Source organism: Sus scrofa, chromosome 14 (genome assembly GCF_000003025.6).
Source record: "Sus scrofa isolate TJ Tabasco breed Duroc chromosome 14, Sscrofa11.1, whole genome shotgun sequence".
Lineage (NCBI taxonomy): Eukaryota > Metazoa > Chordata > Mammalia > Artiodactyla > Suidae > Sus > Sus scrofa.
Genome location: NC_010456.5, coordinates 114,987,018 through 115,008,265, shown reverse-complemented (window position 1 = coordinate 115,008,265; position 21,248 = coordinate 114,987,018). Strand labels below are relative to the sequence as shown.

Below are 21,248 nucleotides of genomic sequence, written 5' to 3'. Positions count from 1 at the left end.
GATTTGAGGGGCAAGAAGGTCCCTAACAGTATTTCCCCAACAGTATCTCTCTCCACTATTAGGCAGCTACATGCCTAAAATCCTGTCACTCACATCATTCTTTGGAGTCAGCATTACTGTATCTGTTAACTTTTTATAAAAATGAACCCTAATTGTTCGACATTTTCAGTTATTAATGTCTCTCTCTCTCTTTTTTTTTTTTTTTTTTTGCCACAGCATGCAGCAGCTTGATGTGGGATCTCAGTTCCTAGACCAGAGACTGAACTTGGGCTGCAGCAGTGAAATCTCTGGATCCTAACCACTGGACCACCAGGGAACTCTATCATCCTTAAGGCCTTATTCTGAATTAGTTCATCTACTGTTTCCTCCAGGTAGGCTTGACCTGTGTTGGGTCAGAATGAGGGAAAGAAGGAACGGATCTTGAATAGAAATCTGTCAACTTCACAGGTTTCCTAGGGCTCAGGCTTGGACCTTGACCACAGGCCCCTGACAGGCCTGGCTGTATACCATGAGTCATGCATATTGGGATTCAGGCTCCGCATGGCAGCGAGGGAGGGGAATACCAGGTTGTGACAGTTCTCTGGCTGTAGGAGTTAAGGAGAAGTAATAAAAGGTCATTTCCTTTGTGCTGAACTTTTGTTCCTTTCCCCGTGGTCCGTAAATGGTTAATTCACCTAAACTAGAGAAAGCTTTCTGCCTCCTATAAAGTTTGATTCCTGGAGGCAGATTTTTTTTTCTTTTAATCCAGCAAGTGTCAGATAATTGGAAGGGTGGAGTCACTCTGTAAACCCCGACACACCTTTGTCAGGACTTGTTTGGAAGCAGAGACCTGAGAGAAACAAGGGGGAGAGAAGAAGTGAACATTTTTGAAAGATCACTCAGCTCTAACACACCTTGGCTGGGTCTGGATAAAAAAAAAAAAAAGGTGGGAACGGCAAACGTCTAGAAGAAAAGGTCGGGAGAGGAAAGAGAGGGGCATTTATTCAACGTTGTTTCCGATTCCTTCAGCATCTCAAACTAGGTAAGTAACAGGAGGAATTTGATGGTTCTCTCTTCTTATGAGACTTTGAGGTTTGCCACTGAGAACTTAAATGTCTGTCAGAGAATGTGAAATGATGGTGGTTTAGTTTCCAGTGTTCTGACTGAAGTGATTAATTGATCATAAATGATTATTTTGGCTTATGTGTTCTACTTAGGGTAGGTCTTTTAAACGAACTAGAAAAGTTTTCAGTGAGGGAAAGAAGACAAAGGCCAATTGAGATAAAATGAGTGCTAGCGGCCAGATTTTTGGGGGTGTTGTTTTCAAGGACTGTAAAATGACTTGTGTTGTTTTATTTAGAATGCGATGCATTTATAATTTCTTCTCTCTCAATCTCAGTTTCTCTCTCTCTCTCTCCTCTCTCTTTCTCTCTCTTTCCCCCCCTCTCTCTTTCCCTCTCTCCCCTTGACAGCAGAGAACTGCTCAGAGGTAAAGTTGAAGTGTAGGTGAGTTAGGGCTTCTAGAAGCAGCCCCAGGGCACTAAGAACCGATGTGCCACCCAGGCGGCTATGCTGGCAGGCTCCGATTTTGCTCAAGGGGCTGAGTGAACACTGCTATTTATCATAATCCACATTTAGTGTCCCTAATCTAAAGTGAAATAGTTGAAATGATATGATTAATCCAAGAACTTCCTGGAGTCAAACTTGGAACAGGAAAAAAAGAAAGAAAATTCTGTTATGCTTTTACTGACAAATTTGGACCAAAAAAAAAAAAAAGTATTTAGGGTGAGAATTACCAGTTTAGGTATCTCATTGGACCCCACAAACTACTAACAAATTATCACTTTACTTTTTAACATGTAGGCAAAGCCTCTGGCTCCTCACTTCTTTTGAGAAGCAGCTAATCAGCAGTCTAATAGTTGGAGTTGTTCTGTCCATAAAATGTAGTGAGATTTTTTTTTAAAGGAATTTATTTGGAAAGTGGAATTGTTCCTTCTTACCCCATGTGTGCTCTCATAGGGCTAAGGCACAAATCTAAGTGGGAACTAAACTAAGCAGATGTCCAGCCCCCAACAGAGCCCTTCCAGGAATCAGAGGGGGCAGCTTTACTCTCAGCCTCTTCAAAACACCCACAGAAATCTGATCAGAGTTTCCATGGGGGCAGTTAAAGCAAGGAGTCCTGCTTCAAGCTTGGGTAGAAACTCAGGTTGGTGAAACTGATCTCACCTCAGAACCAACACACTCTTAAATATAGTGCCTGAGCAAGAGAAGTCTGCGTGGTTTGGCTCATTCGCCATGTAGCGGCAGCAGGGTTTAACCAAACATGGCTGTAAACAAGCAGCATAATTACAAAGCCAGAGCCCTAGCTCCGCTACCCGCAAGTTAACAAAAATGGAGGATGCCAAACACAGCAAGCGGGTGAACCCATTGCTAGGGGTGCAGAGAAACAGAAACCTCTGGGACAGTCAGTCCTAGGGTATGGGTGTCCTGCCCAGCAAACTGCTTGGCCCTTCTGTGTTAACAGATCAATGGCTAACAGGTGGTTTCCTCACACTTTGGTTATTTTGTTGCTATTTTGTTTTAAAACATAAAGTGTACAGATATTGGAGTAACAGGAGCTTGTAAAAACAGGTATGAGTAAAGGAACATTTATCTCTAAAATAGAAAATAGAGACACACTTAGCTTCTCCATTCCCTTCTTTATGTCAAAACCCAAGTGTTTCATGTGTTGTTATATGAGAAGATCAGTGAGACAGTTTCCTGTTGGTTCCAGCAGTTTGGCCTTGTTTATGCCTATGTTATACCCCCTTATCACTGGAATAGTTTTAGGTGGATGGGAAATCATTTCAGTGAAGGAGAAAGGGAGGAAATACATAAAGATAGAAAAATGATTTTGAAGGGTGTTGTCTTACATAAGAAAATGACCCAGGACCACTTCAACATCTTCAAAAGAACATTAACTATGAAATACTCAAGAAGCAGCCCCTGAGAACTATGAATAGAAATTAGCATCATTTTGGAAGTGAGAACTTAAATGACCTGCTCACCCTCAGCTCTCGAAAAGTGGCCCAAACATCTAAGAAATTTAAAACTCTGCTTCCTGACCTTAAGTAGTGCTTTCGGAGGAGGGCATACAGGTAGGCACTGCTGGGAGAGGCAGGCTCAGGTACACGCCTGGACATGTAACTTTGCTTTCCCTTACATTACACTTTTTAAAAACCTATTGGCACTTAAAATACTTAAAAAGGAAGTCCTGTGGGAAAGCAGTAGGCCCTGTGGGATGATCTCCTTCCAGGTTTGTGCCTCAACCCATCATTTTCCTTTTGATAACTCACAGAAAGTTTCCTCTTACCTTTGAGTTAAAGGACTCCATCTCCCAACACTTCCCTGCCATTCCAGACCATCGATCTGGGAAAGCTTTGGCAAAGTCAGCAGGACTCTGCCCTGTGTATTTCAGGCCCTAGAGTTCCTTCTATAAGGCCATAGGATACAGGCATTTAGGGCCTCCAGGCTGAGAGAGAGGCAAGAACCAATTTGCCTGCACCTACCTAGGAGGTCTTCTATTCAGAGCCTGGCCAGTGAGGAGCCCCCAGGCCCTGGAGGAGAGCATCTGATTTCTTGGCAGGCTCTCTCCCTGTGCCCTCTGCCAATTGAGGAATGCTTGGCTTTTTGCTGCAGATCTCAAGGCTTCATCTCCAGACTTAAGAAAAATATGGAGGTGCCTAGAAATGTCTATTACCTTCCCAGGTTCAGAAAGAACAAGAAAACACTTGCCAGGTTTGCTGCCTAGACGCTGAGACTCAGCGAACAGAGCTATGATCAGTCTGCCTTGATGGCTTCAAGTAGAATCAACCCAGCTAATCCCAAATTCACAGCTGCTGGTAGCAACTTTCACTAAAGGATCATAATAAGCAATAACTTAGTGGGAAGTAAAAGTTTCCGTGGAGTGTTATAAATAGTTCCTTTCAGGATAATATTTCTTATCAATTCAGGTGCCATCCTAGGTGGCTTTCCCCTGGCAGCCAGGTGCATTTGAACATTTAATTTCCAAAATGCCTCCTGGTCACAGCTAATGACCAATTTAAAGGGGGGGGGGGGCTTCAGAGATACCAAAAGCAATTAATGCTTAAACAAAGGATTTCAAAGAGGGTGTCAGGTTGTACGTGGGTTGACATGACATAAGTCATACAGGTAATAAACAGCTGGAATGCAGAAACAGTCTCAGGCTAGGTTTGACCCTTTAATGAGACTGGAATCCATTGTTAATTGTTTATGGAGCCCCTCCTCTTTGGCTCTGGGAAACATACCTGCAGATGCAGCCAAGAGTTTTTCCATGATGCCTCATTCCTTGCCTAGAGCTGCATTTAAAAAACTCCGATGAGCAAGAAGTTGGCACACATGATCAGGCCCTGAAGCTAACTGTGGTATTGGTGAATTCCATTGGGTAGTTGACCAGTTGGTCTTATGTGGTCTTGATTTTCTCCCAGGGCTGCCTTAGGACTTTTGTGGGCCCTGGACAATTTTGCCTTTGTGAATGCCCTTCCTCCATTAAAAATTTTTTAAAATTATATTTTATAATTGCATTGGAAGACTATAATCCAGATTGAGTTGTATTCATTTTTCCTTCTGATTTTAAAAGAAATTAAAACATGGGAGTTCCCTGGTGGCCTAGTGGATTAAGAGTCCAGTGTTATCACTGATATAGCTGGGGTCACTGCTGTGGCACGGGTTCGATCCCTGGCTCAGGAACTTCCAAATGCTATGGACATGCCCCCCCAACCCCCAAACAAAAACATTTTGTGGCCCCTAAAAGTATAAGGCTAGGCATTGTGCCCATTGCACCTAATGGATAAGTAGACCCTAAAATCACCAGGCAGGAGAAAAAAACTGAAAAGGAAGATCTTCAAGAAAGGAGTATACTGCATGGAAGTAGCTTGCTCCAGAATTCTAGAATCCAATTTGAACTTCATCCGAAAGAAAAGCTAGGATGATGTGGGGCTGGGAGGAGAGAACTACAGGGAAAGCCAGATTTCAAGTCCGTGTAGAGCCTGAGACTGGGCGCTACAGCCAAAAGCTCCCAGCTGGGACTGGGATCCTTGCTCTCATCCTTTGTGTGTTTATACCTGAACCCCAACTCAGCTCCACCCCTTAAGTTAGCCTTGCCTCATCCTTTCCACCCTTCAGGACTCGGTGGAGAAGATCTCAATGACTTTTCTGTCCATAACAGAGTGAGAACACAGATGACATGTACAAATACGTATTTTCCTACATGTTTCAATAGATTTTACACTGATTTTCTTCATAAGTTTTTCCTACTTATGGCTGCAAATAAGCATTGTAGGGCTGGTGTATTATGAAGAGAAAATTTCATATTGTGAAAAGTGTCAGGTTCCACACAGATGTGACCATTATAGTGATTTTTATCCTGGTTTCAATCCATCAAACATCATTCCCACATCGAACTCTAAATAATGTAGCATGATGTCTTATTTTCATAAAGCTCCATTTAGAACACAAAACATTATGGGATACATCAAAATGAATTACTTAAAAGCACTAGTGCTTTGACACATACCCCTCATCTATGTGTTACTTCAGCCAAAAAAAAGGAGAAATTAATAGTCAAAGGTCTATGTTTCTATGTGAGACCTTTAATGCTCAGCAGGGGGCAGCCTGATCAATTAGATCCTGAAAAGAAAAGATCCCAATACAAAGAAATAGAATTCAAAGTGGAACCATTAAATGACTCTCCAATTGATATAAAAGTGGCAATGATTCTTAGTTTAAAATATGCACATGAAAGAATTATGCTTTGAATTCTAGGAATCAAGTTTTGGTTCTCATTTGAATAAAAGGGACCTATACTTTATGAAAAGTGATGGTAACAGACATGGCCATTCATGGTTTCTGGCTTTTTCCATAGGTGGCTATGGTATGGATGTGACCAAGAAAAACAAACGAGATGGTACTGAAGTCACTGAAAGAAGTAAGAGCATGATATATGTCACTGTTAAAGTAATAAAAAATTGGAAAGAATAAATAAGTCCTAATTCTACTACAACTACTGTAGCTTTTCCCCCCTTTTCATATATATTTTTTTGTTTGTTTGTTTTTTGTTTTTAAGCACCGCACTTGTGGCATATGGAAGTTCCCAAGTTAGGGGTCAAATCAGAGCTATAGCTGCCTCTGCCACAGTCACAGCATTGTGGGATCTGAGCTGTGTCTGTGACCTATACCAGAGCTCATGGCAATGCCAGATCCTTAACCCACTGAGCGGGGTCAGGGGTCAAACCCGCATCCTCGTGGATACTAGTTGGGTCCATAACCACTGAGCCCCAACAGGAACTCCCTATTTCTCATGTTTTTGCTTTTAGCTTTTTCTTAGGGGTTTTTTTGGCTTTTTTTTCTCACCATATTATTTTAAATGTATTCCTAAATAGACTATTTCCTCCAATTTCTTGCCTTTTTGTTGATTTTTAACACGTGTAATCAAAATATGTTCTGCTTTTTCTTCAAAGATGAAAATCACCCCTTTGATGTATAGTTTTATAACCAAAATTTTTAATTCATAAAAATTCATAATATTCTGTTAAATGAATTTGCCATAGTTTACTTAGTTGTGTCCTTATTTAGGGACACAGGGCAAGAGAAATCCAAAAGAATAATGTCTCCATTATTGCAGGGACCAAGGTGGAATAAAACTAGTGTCATAGTTGCAATCTACACTGAAAATTGAAAACAGACACATTTCTTTTGTGAAACTGCCCAAATGATAAATTCAGAGACATTTAAACTGTCCCCTAAGCAGCTCTAACTCTTTCACTTATCCTGTGACTTTCATATATCTCCAATAAAAAAAAAAAAAATTCTGGCTCCACAGACTTAGAACTTTAGGTTAAGAAATAACTTACTTTTATGTGTCATAGAATCCCAGAGGGCCACACAACAAGAGGTTTAGCGAAAGCTCAAGGACTATTATTCAACTCAAGCTGCCATTTCAGTCTGAAAACCCATTTGCTTTTATGCATGGAACACTGCTTCTGCTACATTCATAACCCCATGTTCCTGTGAGGACAACTGAACTAACAGGAAAATGCAGGGTGAAGAAGGAAAGGGTGAGAGGTAGGGACAGTAAGACCAGTGTGGGATGGAGCAGTTGCCGGCAGCACAGCTTAAAGTGGAACAAAGTGATGCCTCATCATCTTATTCCATCCTTTTCTCCTTTCAGCCACCATACCTGTGTGTACACCATGCATACACGTATACTTGGGCATGTGCACACACAGCGTGCAGGAGACATGTGCTTTGAGAGACCTGTGACCTCAGCTACATAGGAGTTCCTTGATGGCCAACCCAGAGGGGAAGTACTGGTGATGGTCACAGAGCACCAAATTGGCCCAGTTATGGTTTTGTGATTCTACCCACCTCCCCACGCTCTTGTAGGGGAAAGAGTGATGCAGGAAGGCAAGAGGTCTTTGTTCTAACTGGTGTTTTTTAAAAAATGACAAACACTTTTATAAAGACTCACCATCACTTGGAGCCTTTTCAATTTCGAGGTGAGGGGTTGGGCAGGCAAAGGGACAAGTTCTTCAAGTCTGTCTTGGATGTTCGTCTATCCATGATTTCACCAAGCACCAAATGTGACTTACCAACCCCTTCTTTCCTATATCTCCTCACACTCGGGGTGGCCCTGAAGATTTTAGAATGAATTATGATGTCCTTGAGACACCCTCAAATTCATTAAAAAATTTCAAGGTAATTATCCACATCCCAGTGAAATCAGCCAGGATGATGTACCGGCCCCAGCTGGACTAGGTGAGGGCTTAGAAGGGACAGGGCAGAGAAAGCGAGTGAACTGAGGACCTGGCCCTCCTTCAAAGGCAAATCCAGGCCTGGACTAAATCTAAGTGTTGTATGAAAGATGTTACTGCAAGACGACTCATTTTTCAAATCATTTGGTAACTAACTACTTCTGTTTCCAAAGGGATATGCACTTACCTTCCAGGCAGGTTAAGTCCCATTATTATTGTACCTATGTGCTTATACGGTGGGTCAGATCACACTCCTTAAAGCCAAAATATATAAAAACCTATGTTGAACCTAATTTAATGTGCTGAGCCTAAGACAGACATGAGACCTTGCCAAAGTTCAGGGATTTCAGTGCATTACCTAAGAGCTCATCTTTTCTGTGTCTTTTCCTAGTTATCACGGAAACAGTAACTACAAGACTTACGTCCTTACCACCAAGTAAGTGACAATCTGGAAAGCTTTCTTCTCAGTAAGCCCTGTGGGAGGGGCTCCACGTGTAGCCTTTTTCATGGCACTCACTTTCCAGTTGGGCAAGTCCAGAACATCTGAAATTTATTTTTTAGTAACTGTATTGCCATTAACTTATATACCACAAAATCCACCAGTTTGAAGTGGATAATTCAATGGCTGCTAATGTATTTACAGAGTTGTGCAACCCCTTTGCAACAATTTAAATGTAGAACATCTCTGTTGCTCAAAAAGAAAAAAACCTCTATGGCCATTAGCAGTTACCCTCCCTCTCTTCTCCCCGGCCCCTGAAAAACACAAATCTACCTTCTGTGTCTATAGATTTGCCTGGTCTGGACACTGAAATATCAGAAGTCTTATCCAGCCTAGTCATGGGGTGGGAGGAGGGAACCACAGTCAGGCTTCTGTTTGAATCCACTTTTTTTCTGGGGTAAGGTGGGAGCCTTAGGGTTAGTGGATTCTATAATAGAGATCTGAGCCCTTAAACTGACCCTGCACCCCCCAAGAAGCCTGGCTCTGTGAGGGGTGTGGGGAGATCTACCCTCCAACATGAGGTTGGAGAATGATGAGCGGGCAGGTGGAACACAGAGCTGTCACTTGCCCTTCCAACACTTCCAGTGGCTGTCGTGGCCAGGGCACTGACCAGGCATTGGAAAAATGCAAGCCCAACCCAGGCCCTGGCCTCAAGGAGCTTCTTACCGCTCACCAACTTTTCTAAGATTTAAATTTTCCTAATCAGCAACCTTGCTATGCTCTACTCAGGAAAAGAAATTTAAACCAGCTAGGATATTGCTCTTGACGTTTCTGTCCTAAACAAAATGAAAAGTCTGCACCACACAGCACAGGTGGTACAGGGCCCCAAACCAAGAAGGTCATGAGTGGGAAGCCAGGGATGGCTTCTGAGGGGCAGGGAGAGAGGAGGAAACCCTCTGCCCTGACTTCGTCTATAAATTGTCACCTGCTCCTTGTTTCTGCAGAAGGGGGGACCAGCAATGGCTATGCTAAAACAGGTTCTCTTGGTGGAGGGAGCCGGCTGGAGAAACAGAGCCTAATGCATGGCAGCAGCAGCTACATAAACTCCAGTAAGTGCTCTTTGGGGGAGGGGGGCTGGGGGAAGGGTAGACGGACAGGGAGAGAGAGTCCTACTTGGAGAGGGACCTTTACCGCTGTTTGTCACCCATTCTCAATGCCCCCAAAGAGCTGTGGAAAAAACACACATGTCGGTGAAGTTGCAGCTTTCGAATTATCTGCATTTGACGCCTATTTAAAATGGGATCAGTCATCATTATGTCCCCAATATAAATAACAATAATTAATTAAGAAGCCTTCCTGGGAAGATGACTCCTTTCCCACTGAATTACTCTCTTTAAGCCATCTCTTTTAGGAAAGGATGTGCACGTCTGAGGGTTTACAATTTGAATTAACAACAACAACAAAAGAAATTTAATGACTGGATTACTGCACTAAGAAAATCCGGTAACATAAGATCCCACGCTGGGTTTCCACTGGGCAAGTATCCAACGCAGGCCCAGCTGTTCCCAGAGGAATACTCCTTCATAGGAGCTTTTAAACTGAAACAAAGCAAAACAAAGCAGGGAACACACACACACGTACACACATGTTAACCTGTCAAGCCATTTAAAAAATCTTTGAGTGACACTAAAGAGAAGACTAAACATACAAACAGCAGGGCTGGCCAAGAGCAGCGTCTTCCCTGACCTGTCCCGGAGCACTTCACATGGGGTTGTATTCTGGTCCACCCAGCAGTGCTCTACGATTACATGAGAAATATCCTGCCTCATCGTTCCATGCACTTTGGCCATGGACATGGAGGACCTCTCTACCTTCCCATCAGCAGGGGAAGGGCAGTGGCAATAATCCCACCTCCATTTCTGAGCATCCGCGGGAACCCTGAAGTGAACCCTTTCAGTCATGCTCTCCTGAAGTCCTGTGACCACCCTCCACAGGGCCCTCTTTTACTAGGAGCAATCTGCATGTCCTTGGTACAACTGTATGTCAATCTGTGAAGTGCTCTAAGGGTTCACGCCTTTCCCCACTCCTAGGTGGAAGCACCCGAGGCAATGCCTCCACCTCCAGTTACAGGAGGGCCCATTCGCCTGCCTCCACGCTGCCCAACTCTCCAGGCTCAACCTTTGAGAGGAAAACCCATGTCACCCGCCATGGAACATATGAAGGTACCAGACTTTAAGAGAAAACTAGGCTCTTGGACTTCCCTGGTGGCCTAGTGGATAAGGACTTGGCTTGGGTTCGATCCCTGACTCAGGGAATTCCCATGTGCCTTGAGCACAGCCAAAAAAAGACAGAGAGAGCTCATGGTCAAGAAGGAGGAGGCAGTGAGAGGAAGACATTTGGGTTCTTCTCCTAAGGTTACTGGAGTTCCTGGTGATCCGCAGAAGCAGTTTTAGTGGAAAACAAAAAAGCCAGGCAGCAAATGGGCTTGATGGTGAATGGAGATGGGTACCAGTGATGGAGTAGCAGGATTAAAGGATGGGTACCCCCGTAAATGAGTTTGACCCAGGGCTCCAGGGTTAGGGAGAGTCCCAAATTCAGGCAAGGTAGATTGTGTCACCATGGTTCTTCCTGCTGCTCTGCCCTGGGCAATCTCTTCTTTTAACGTCCACATTTGGGATGAGCTGCATGGGGTCAAAAACCCCTGGTGCTAGTGGCACATTTGTTTGACAGAGACAGGTCACCAGCACTGTGTAGGGCAACTGCAGTTGAGGAAGTGAAAACAAAAAAGAAATGAAAACCTCCTGCTCTCCTGGGCTCAAACCTTGCCCCACGAAAGTAGAGTAGTACCAGAAGGAAGGGCCACAAGCACATCTGTTTAAATCTGGTACTGAACACCCAGGCTGTGGAAGTTCAGAAACGACCCACTCTCAGAAGTCGTTTGGACTTAAATGGCCATTTGTACTAAATGTTTTGTCCTCTCTTCAGGGAGCTCCAGTGGCAACTCTTCCCCAGAATACCCTCGGAAGGAATTTGGTATGTCCTATCCTTATTTTCTGAAGAAATGGTCAAGCACGCCTGGTAGGGATGAAAGGGGAACCTCATGAGTTCACAAATGAACTGAGTGGATTCCTCTAGAGAAGTTTAACTACTGCTGACCTCTTCCTTTGCTCTTTATCCTGAAGCATCTTAAGTGGAGGGTCAGTCACATGAGCTTGCTGTCATAAGTCTTCGCTCATGAAATGCCATGCTGTTCATATAGGGCTCAGACTTGGATGGATGAGCCCTAAGACCAAGCAATAATCATAGGGTTTTTTCCCTCCACAAGGTGCCCACAGACTTCCCAGCAAAGGGGAGCAAGGGTTAGAACACGCAAATGCCAAACATCCCAGCAATTCCACCACAGCAGCCTCAAAGGGGCACATTTTATGCCAAGTAAAACCCTAGCTTGTATCTTCACGTGAACCTTTAGTCCATATTCTTGGATTCTCACTGTGCATGTGAATTTATATGATCATAGATTATGCAGTGATTATAATTTCTTGTATTTATTTGCCTACAGTGAGAAAACCAAGGCAGTCTCTAACAAAAAACTAAAGGAAAGACCTGACAGTCCTTCGATACATTCGATCAGTGTGGTCGGCTAGTCCAAATGGATGTGCTCCTAGATAGTTACTTTAGTTAACCGAACACGCTAAGTGTGAGCCACCTTAATATTCATGTGCTAACTCAATACCCTAAATGCAATGCGGCTTACAAAATTTTCTCTGCCCTCTGGCTATGCAGGTATCATTTATTAAGCATCCACCATCCTTCTATCTAGATATAAACATTCTATGAAAACAACCTCCTCCTCTCCTCACCCAATTAGATCTGCCCCCATGTCACAAATACTTGGCATGCCACCTCTTATATATGTCTAATATTACTTTCGTTTCTCAGCATCTTCTTCAACCAGAGGAAGGAGCCAAACACGAGGTGAGCTCTGTCCCTGGGTTCAGTTCACTTCAGTCAACTAGTATTTTCTGAGCATCTAACCTGTCCAGCCATGAGCCAGGACATGGGAGGCATAGAGAATGGATAAGCCCTGGTTTCTGCCCTCAAGATGCTTGTAGCCTCTGGGGATCCTCGGCTGGCTCCATCAGGGTGGGAAGGGGAGACTTTGATGATGATCCCAGCAAGCACGTGAAGTGGTTCGCTCTGCTGTGGATTGTCTGAAGGGGCTGGCGTCAGATCTGGTTTCACTTCTGGTCTCCTGGGCGACTTTAACAAGATTTGCTGTGATTGCCTTTATGCAGCAAATATAAGCACAAGCCCCTTGTTTTCAAGTTGTTCCAGGGGACTAGGCTCCATGAGAAATTTTCACTCTCCACTACTGCCGGTAGATGAGACCCTAGGAAGGGATGTGGTCCTGGAGAAAGCTGCCCTTGATAGATCTGGGGAGGATGGGGAGGAGCATGTCAGGGCTGTGCTGAGGGCAGAATTTTTCATAGGCTCTGGGAGTTCTCCATGACCACTCTAAGCTTCCAGGGGCCTTGTTACATCAGTAACTCAAAAGTTAGACACATACCAACCACCTCCAACTTTAGGCTGATAGTTGACAGATACCCATGCTCCACCTGAAGCCAATAATGTTAAACCACCCACTTCCTGCCCTGAAGAGGCCACAGTGGCTAAGTAAACACTAAAGCCTTTAAAATTCTCTTGCTGTTGCCTGAGAAATCCTGGAGACAGGAGAGCAGCTTGGTTCTGGTGACTGAGATAAGGCACTGGGGAAGGGGTTGGTCCTTGCACTTATGTTGGAGCCTCTGGGCTCAGCCTCAGGTTTCTCCTCCAGGAGGGCGAGGTATGCATGGGCAGCTGGGGTCAGCAGAGAGGACACCTGTTTCTAAGCAGCACTCATTCTGGGCACACCTAGGTTTTCTGTTCCCAGGACCCATAGATCTCAGAGCAGCCCAAAGATTAATCTGCCTCAGAGCTCAGTGTTGGGCTGTGAGCCGAGCTCCTCCATTCACAGCCTCTCCATCTCTTCCCCTGTGCAGAGAGCGAGATCCGAGTCCGACTGCAGAGTGCATCCCCATCCACCCGATGTAAGTGCCCCTGACTTATGAAGGATCCAGGGCTATTGCTGTGTGTGTGTGTGTGTGTGTGTGCATGTGCTTGCGTGCGTGTGTGTGTGTGTGTGTGTGTGTGTGTGTGTGCAGTCACTCAATCATAGGTGACCTGTCTAAAGCCTTCTGTGACAGGGACTCTGGGCTAGGTGCAAAGGGTAGGAGTAAGGAACTGAGTCATGCTCCCTGCTGCATAGTAATTCACAGGCTAAGAGGAAGCAGTAAACCTCCCAACCAAGATAACTCGGAAATGAGGAAGAGGGCAGAGAAGTCTTCCTGGGTTAGTTAGTCGCTTGAAGGAGACTGGAGGGTAGATCAAACAGGCTCAGTGAGATGAGCCGGCAGAGACACAGGAGAAACCTTTGGTGTGGCTGAAGAAGGAGCAGGAAGGGACCCAGTGGGGTGGTTAGGAGTAGAGAAGGGTCAGAAGTAGAGTGTGAGAATTTGAACCTTATCTCAAATGTCAGGGGTTCCCCAGTCTCTGGTTTTCTTTTCTTTTGTTTTTTGCTTTTTAGGGCCACACCTGTGGCATATGGAGGTTCCCAGGCTAGGGGTCAAATTGAAGCTGCAGCTGCTGGCCTACGCCACAGCCACAGCAATGCAGGATCCTTAACCGACTGGGCAAGACCAGGGATCAGACCCACATCTCGTGGATACTAGTTTGGTTCGTTACTGCTGAGCCACACGGGAACTCCCCAGTCTCTGTAGCTGACTGTGTTGTTCTCCTGTTTGCCATTCTGAAATGAGCCCAAATGGGCAGGAGCCAAGTACAAAGACTAGGAGGAGAAAAAGCTGGGTTGAGTGGCTCAGGAATCAGACACTGGGACTAACCTGAAGAGCTCAGAGCCCAGGTTATGGGGTCTGACTCCAGGCCTAACGCTGTCTCACTTGAGTCCTTCTAGGCTTGAGGGGGCTGAGCCCAAAGGATGGAGCTCTCAGGAGAGGGAGTACTTGGGCCGTCCTCCTGCACCTGGTGTCTGCAAATCTGTCTCCTCTGACGCATTGCCTTTGTACAATGCCTCTCTCCTCTCCTCTCCGGAAGGCACAGGGTGCTTACTACACTGAATAACCCCACTACCAAGGAGATCAGCCAGAGGGTCTTGAAATCAACTCTCAGGAAAGCAGTATAACATTTAAGAGTTATGAGCCACAAATTCCTTTTGACCCTCCAGAGCATTACAAGGTCAGAGACCTGGATCTGAGGCATCCTGTGCACAGAATAAACCACTGTTGAACCATCTGATTCAAGAGGTCTGGTTTCTAGCTGTCCTGGGTATAAATATTCCCTGGATCCAGGGTGGCAGTGTCTTCTAGCTGCAGAATCTTCCCTGTGGTCTCTGATGAGACCTAATTAGGAAATATCTACTGAGGAATTTGTAGAGGCACTGTATTTATGAAGCCATTCATATTACAGATTGTCAGGTTGATAAGTGCTATAAATTGACAAAATGCAAAAATTGTAAAGCTAACCAAAAATGTCCTGTGGGTGAAGTGGCTGCCTTGTCCTCCTTGTATCCAGAACACTGTGGCAGTTCTACTGCCTTCGAGTTCAGGAAGGGGTCCTGGGCCTAATAAAAAATCTGGGGACACTTTTATAGGGACGGAATTGGATGATGTTAAGCGTTTGCTCAAGGGGAGCCGATCAGCGAGCGTGAGCCCCACCCGGAATTCCTCTAACACACTCCCCATCCCCAAGAAAGGCACCGTGGAGACCAGAGTGGTGACGGCGAGCTCCCAGTCAGGTGAGTGCCCCTCCATCAGGTTGCTGTGTCAGGAAGGGAACAAGGCAGCAGGTGCCCAGGCAGGCCTTTCAGGCTGTAGCAGCAACTTCAAAAAGTACTGCGCATTTGCTCTTCCTACAGCATGAAAGTGTGGGCTGCACTCTTCCACCCCTACTGGTCAACCATCCCAAGTGCCAGCTACGGTCTGGCTCTAGATCCTAGAGATCCTCTCCCTGGAGATTCTTGACATGTCCTGGGACAGTATTGGCCAGGTCCCCCAGTGCAGAATATTGAAGAAAGTTGTAGTGTTTTCTTTCATCCACTCACCTGATGAAGGTTTGTTATAGTTCTCCTCTATGCCAGGCAGCAGGCACTGGGGCAAGGCAATGAGCAAGACAGACACAGCCACTGCCCATGTTGAGGTGAGGGCCTCCAGGGGAGTCAGGCAGGGTGAGCATAGCTCAGCGTTTGTATATCACGTGCCTACCAAGTACAGGGTGGGTTCTGTGGGAGACAGAAAGATGAATAAGCAGACCCTTGGGGGGAGATAAAGAAGCCAGTTCTGCTGTGAAGTTTTCCTCTCATTCACTACTGGAAAAAAAAAAAAAAAACACAAACAAACAACTTTGAGACCATGATCTTTCATTTTTCAGTTTAAAACCAAAACCTCTGGGTACTTTGTGACCAACTCCCTCTCTTATAATGAAGGGGCAGAACTGGCTTCAGATTTGAAGAAGTATCCAAAGCACCTTGGGTCTGGTTGACACACAGGAAAGTTTAAGGAGGGTTTAACTGGAAAAGAATGTCACCTGTGAATGTGGTGGCCTCAGAACTGAGGGCTTCCCTACCTGTGCTACCCTCTGCCTGGAACTGTATGGTAAAGGAATCACTGCTCCACAGCATCGCTGACAGAGAGAGAGGGGGTTGATAGGAGCATCCCACCAGGAGGTGGGGAGTGGGGCTTAGAAGGAGAAACGGGTGGATGCTGGAGCAAAATTTACAACTTCAAATTTCACCGTGAACCATCAAGAATTCTAATTCAAGAGATAAGTTTTCACCCGCTCCAAGATTTCAGATAGGAATGGGATGACCGTTGTCCTGGTTTGCTCCAAACTCAGGGAGTTTCCAGGACATGGGACCTTCAGGACTAAAACTAGGAAAGTCCTGGCAAACTGAGCCCATGGGGTTCCCCTGGCACAGAGAGTGGATCTGTCTCTGTTTCCAGTGTCTGGCACTTATGACGCCACCATCCTGGATGCCAACCTTCCCTCCCACGTGTGGTCTTCCACGTTGCCGGCAGGGTCCTCCATGGGCACCTATCACAACAACATGACAACCCAGAGCTCATCCCTCCTCAACACCAATGCCTATTCTGCAGGATCAGGTATGTGGTATGCACGCACATCCCTTCCCACCCGAACCCGCCACCCCTGACCCTGCAGCTGAATGACCACCGCCACCCCGGCATTCGCCATCCCCAAGACTTCCTAGAGGGGCTTTCTGTGACCAAGCATCCCAAGATTTTTCCACTGGAACTTCTATGGCATTTCTTTTTGTGGGTCCCCTATAGTAAGGACTATATAGTACAAGGTATCAAATAAAAAAAATGTAATGGGAAAGAACATGAAAACAGATACAAGGAACCTAGTTTCACTCCATGTGCATTAACTATGTGACCTTAAGAAGTTGTTTATTAACTCTTGGCTTCAGGTGCCTTCTCTGTAAAATGGTCACACACAAGAGGGGCTTGGCCGGCATGGATGCCCACTCAAGGCCTGACAAACCTACAACCCAAGGCACACCACAGACTAATGTTTTGTTCTGTGCTGTAAGACAAGATCACAGTTTTCCCCTGGCATCTTTTCTGGTGCTTCTTCGCCCCTGTTTTGTGTGGACACCCTCTTACCAGCCTTCCCCTTTCCCTTCAGTCTTTGGAGTTCCAAATAACATGGCATCCTGCTCCCCTACTCTGCACCCGGGAATCAGCACCAGCTCCTCAGGTCAGTTCTTGCCAGCCTGGGAAAACTAGGCATGCTCTCGCCTAGTAAGGAGAATGGAATGGCTTCTAGGGAAGATGTCCTTCCTGAGTGGACGAGCGGTCCATCCTCATGGACTTCCTCCACGCACATGGCCATGCAGAAGCGGCCGCCAAGGAGCTGCATTAGAAGGCACAGAGCCTGCCCTCCGTCCTTGACCTAGCTCCATCCCCAAGGGAAAGGGCTAAGGGGAGGGGCACCAGAGACCACATTTATGTGCTTATTTCTGTGCTAGTCCTTTTATTTAATGGAAGAGGTGGAGAGATGGGAGTAAAGGGGCTAAGCAAGGAACAACTAAGGATATTTTTAGGTGGAAAGCATTGTTAACTTAGAAAGATCCTAAGTTTTTTTTTTTTTTAATATGTATCATAATTACTTGGGGGCTCAAATAAGGCAAATATTTGATAATTTTGAAGAAGTATTTATTCACTCAGTTCTCACATACATCATAGTACCTAGCCTCTCTATAAATGAATGACCAGCCCATATCCTTTGTTAAATGAATCTGCCTTCTCTCTGCGATAGCCTGACTAATATTATTACTAATGTTACTATCCCTTCTTTATTCCCTTGGCTGGCATATCTGCTTCCGATTTTCACACCTCCAGTTGACTAGAAACCCAGAAGACACCAGGTTCAAGCTATGTTCCTCCTGCCTTTGCTCTTCTACTTTGCAAAGCACTGACTGAGGAGGGTGGGCTGATATTAGATCCATGACATTGTGCCCCAAACACTAGACGGGATGGAATAAGAGAAGCTGTTAACGAGGGAGGAGTAAGCTTCTGCACATTTTTACAAACCAACAAATAACCAGCCTTTGAAATCATAATGAGGGCAAGAGGAGTTTTATGTGTTTGAGTCAGGAGACGGAAAGGTCAGAATGGAAGCTAGGGTCCTGCCCAGTTAGTGCCTCTCGGCTTCTGCTGTGTCTGTGTTCTTATTTCCCACACTGTGCCCCAAGGCACCCCAGGATCCTGCAAGAAAGGGAACCCTGGGATATCTAAAGATTTTGAGGGTTATTGCAACATCTATCAGATCCTATTCTAATTACCACGATTAAGTTCTGTGGACTTAACTACTCACCAAATGGACCTTAGAAATTTTGTCCTGGGTTAAGGAGGTGGGATATTAAAAAATTACTGTATCACTAAGAGCATGGGAACTAAGAACATCTGGGAATCTGCCATATGCAAAGTCCTTTGTCATGAGAGTGGTTGGGGGGGGGTCTTGGGGGTGCTGACTTAACCCCAGGGGCCTCATCTATGCACCTGCACTCACCTGTCCTCATTCTTCTCACAGTGTTCGGCATGCAGAACAATCTGGCCCCCAGCTCTTCCGCCCTCTCCCATGGCACGGCCACCACATCCACAGGTCTGAAACGGGTTTGGAGCCTCGGGCTGGGAAGCTACAGCTCTTTGCAGCTGTAACTCACAATAATACCCCTGTTCAATGATGGAATTAGAAGGACCAAAATGTCCCTAAAAATGAATTGACTTTTCCCACCAAATGAACAACCCTCCACACCCTAACACAGAGGTACCAAGTTCAGTCATTTGCTGGCTCAGACATGAGTGAAACTGCAGGGAGCTTTGCTAGGGGGTGTCACCTGGATATCCCCATGTCTCACTGCTGTCCTTGATGGCCCACTGTCACTGACAATCAATCATCTGGCTGACTTTATGGTGTACCCTCTGTGCAAATCTGGGGGAGAGGGGACAGAAGAGGTGTGAGCCTCAGACTTTTCCCTGAATTTTCCTACTGATTAGTTGGAGTAGAAAGTTTAATATACATGAAACACCTGGAGGATCCTATAAGAGCATGAATCAAGCCATGCAGAGCAGGTTTGAGCACTGTAGGAGTTCAGAAAGGGAGGAGACGTGGGAGGGCCTAGGAAGACTGCGTGGAGGAGGTGGCCTTTGGAATGGTCCAACAAGGATAAAGATTATACCAAAGAAAAGTTTCAGCTAAACTCACTGCTGCCCCGATGGCTGGAGAAAGTTGATCCCATTATTTATTATCATTCCTTATTATCTTCCTCTCACCTGAAGAGATTGCCTCTCTGCCAGGGCTAGTCAGGCTACTTCTTAGCAGCATGGAGCTGCCCCCACCCATTACTGGCCCTGATCATTCATTGGTTCCTCTCCTGCAGCGTATGGTGTGAAGAAAAACATGCCCCAGAGCCCTGCCGTCGTGAGCACCGGGGTGTCTACCTCTGCGGGTGAGTGCTATCCCCAGCTGCTGGGGCACGCTGGCACACAGGAAAAATTACTCCTTGGTGACACATGGCAGGAGGAGACATAACCTACTGGTGGTCCGAGGTCTGCAAATGGGACTCACCTCAAGGGCCTCTCAGTTGTTTCCAGGAATCAGCAGAGACGGGCGTGCCCTTCGCTTTGCTTTGGCCTCCCTGTCCAGGGGGGCCGGGAAGCTCCACCCTCCATGCCTGCCCAGGGTCAGGCCCTCACAGCCCAGCCCCCGCCCTTGTTGGAAGCCCCTGGTTTGGTCACAGGTTACCCATCACAGGGGCCTGGGAACCACCCCCCACCCAGAGGCTGCCACACCCTCCCTGCTTTCTGTAGAATCTTCATCAACTTAGGTTCATGACACACGGTGATTTCTTCCATTGCTCTAATCCTGGTGTTTCCGTCCATTTACCAATTCATTCAAAAACTGTTTACTGAGCACCTGCTTTGTAGAAAACAGTGTTTTGAGTGCTTAGAGTATAAAATAGAAAAGGCAGGCTAGATTCCTGCCCTCACAAGGCTGACAGTTCCAGTCAAAAAGGTGGATAACAAACAAGTGGACAAGAATAATTACAGAAAATGACACATACTTGAAGGACAGACATAGTGAGGAGGTAGAGAGACAGGTGTGTGTATATGTTAGGTGGAGAGGTGCTCAGGAAAAGTCCCCCCAGGATGCTAACACTTAAGTCCCACAGTTAGAAATGAACCCATCCAGTTAAAGAGGAGCCTGACTGAATGGTGACTTTGCCCATTCACGGAAGATCCTATAACATCTAGGTGGGAGGCAGCCCCCTAGGCCAGCGCCCAGCGCTTCTGACATTGACCCAACCACCTGATGGCCAAGCCCAGTCAGGCAAGGGAAGGTGTCCCTTGTCCCCAAGATGCTTCTTAGTAACCGCTGTCAGCAAGAGGAGACCCTCGGACACACTCACAAGCCCCTTTCTTTCCTCCACCCTCCATCTCTTCCTCTCCTCCCTCTTCTGGTCATTTCTTCCCTCTCTTTCTCCTGCCACATTTTCCTTCCTCTTCACCCACTTCTCTCCTCTACAGCCAGCACCACAAGCATCCAGAACGATGACCTCTTGCACAAGGACTGTAAATTCCTGATCCTGGAGAAAGACAACGTGCCCGCCAAGAAGGAGATGGAGCTGCTGATCATGACCAAAGACAGTGGGAAGGTCTTTACGGCCTCCCCTGCCAGCGTCACTGCAAGTATGTGGGAGCCCATGGTACTCGGGTTTTGGAAGAAAGACCAACAATATAGGCAGATGTCCCAGCAAGGTGGTTTGAGATGTTTGAATGATGAAACCACAGTCATCCCATTCAAACGAAAAATGCCTGCTGAATAGGGTGTCCCAGCATCTGTCTTGAATGCTGACAAGCCAGGAAAATCCCAGCAAAGAGCTCTCAGAGGGGTCTTTCAGCAACAGCAGGTCTCCTACCCATAGGCCCAGACTAGGGAATTAACCCACAAAAAGCAGATCCTTCTTCCTATCAGACTACCCTCTACCTCCACAAGCAGGAGAGGATATGGGGCAAGGGTGGAGGAGTGGGGAGAGGGGATTATCACGGGTTGTGTGCACAGCTTCTTTTTCAGAGGATACCCTGAAAAAGGAAAAACAAGCTGCATACACCACTGACACCTACGTAATGGCAGAAGCTAATGGTAAGTGCAAATCTGATCACTGTCCACTTTGACTTTGGCCAATCTATCTGTCATTGTTTATCTTCCAAGATCTCACTACTCTAAGTGTGACCCTGGTCCAGCAGTATCCATAAGACCTGGCAGCATGTTAGGAATGCAGAGTCCTGCATTCCCTAGCCCAGTCCTGCTCTGTCAGAGGCTGCATTATAATAAGCTCCCTCGTTGATTCGTGTGTGCTTATGATGGAAGCAAAGCCTTCCCAC

General features: G+C 46.0%; 1 protein-coding gene across 1 annotated transcript in view; it reads left to right on the top strand.

Moving 5' to 3' along the window:
• Nucleotides 532–21,248, top strand: part of COL17A1 (collagen type XVII alpha 1 chain) — a 48,331-nt gene continuing 27,614 nt past the window's right edge. Inside the window, exons 1-15 of the mRNA XM_013983710.2 lie at nucleotides 532–1,021; nucleotides 5,903–5,965; nucleotides 8,182–8,226; nucleotides 9,234–9,338; nucleotides 10,320–10,451; nucleotides 11,215–11,262; nucleotides 12,169–12,204; nucleotides 13,269–13,316; nucleotides 14,936–15,079; nucleotides 16,284–16,442; nucleotides 16,987–17,058; nucleotides 18,394–18,465; nucleotides 19,244–19,312; nucleotides 20,391–20,552; nucleotides 20,926–21,006. Coding sequence (XP_013839164.1) covers nucleotides 5,914–5,965; nucleotides 8,182–8,226; nucleotides 9,234–9,338; nucleotides 10,320–10,451; nucleotides 11,215–11,262; nucleotides 12,169–12,204; nucleotides 13,269–13,316; nucleotides 14,936–15,079; nucleotides 16,284–16,442; nucleotides 16,987–17,058; nucleotides 18,394–18,465; nucleotides 19,244–19,312; nucleotides 20,391–20,552; nucleotides 20,926–21,006 — 1,225 coding nt within the window. The 5' untranslated portion in view covers nucleotides 532–1,021; nucleotides 5,903–5,913. The remainder of the gene's footprint in view (nucleotides 1,022–5,902; nucleotides 5,966–8,181; nucleotides 8,227–9,233; nucleotides 9,339–10,319; nucleotides 10,452–11,214; nucleotides 11,263–12,168; nucleotides 12,205–13,268; nucleotides 13,317–14,935; nucleotides 15,080–16,283; nucleotides 16,443–16,986; nucleotides 17,059–18,393; nucleotides 18,466–19,243; nucleotides 19,313–20,390; nucleotides 20,553–20,925; nucleotides 21,007–21,248) is intronic.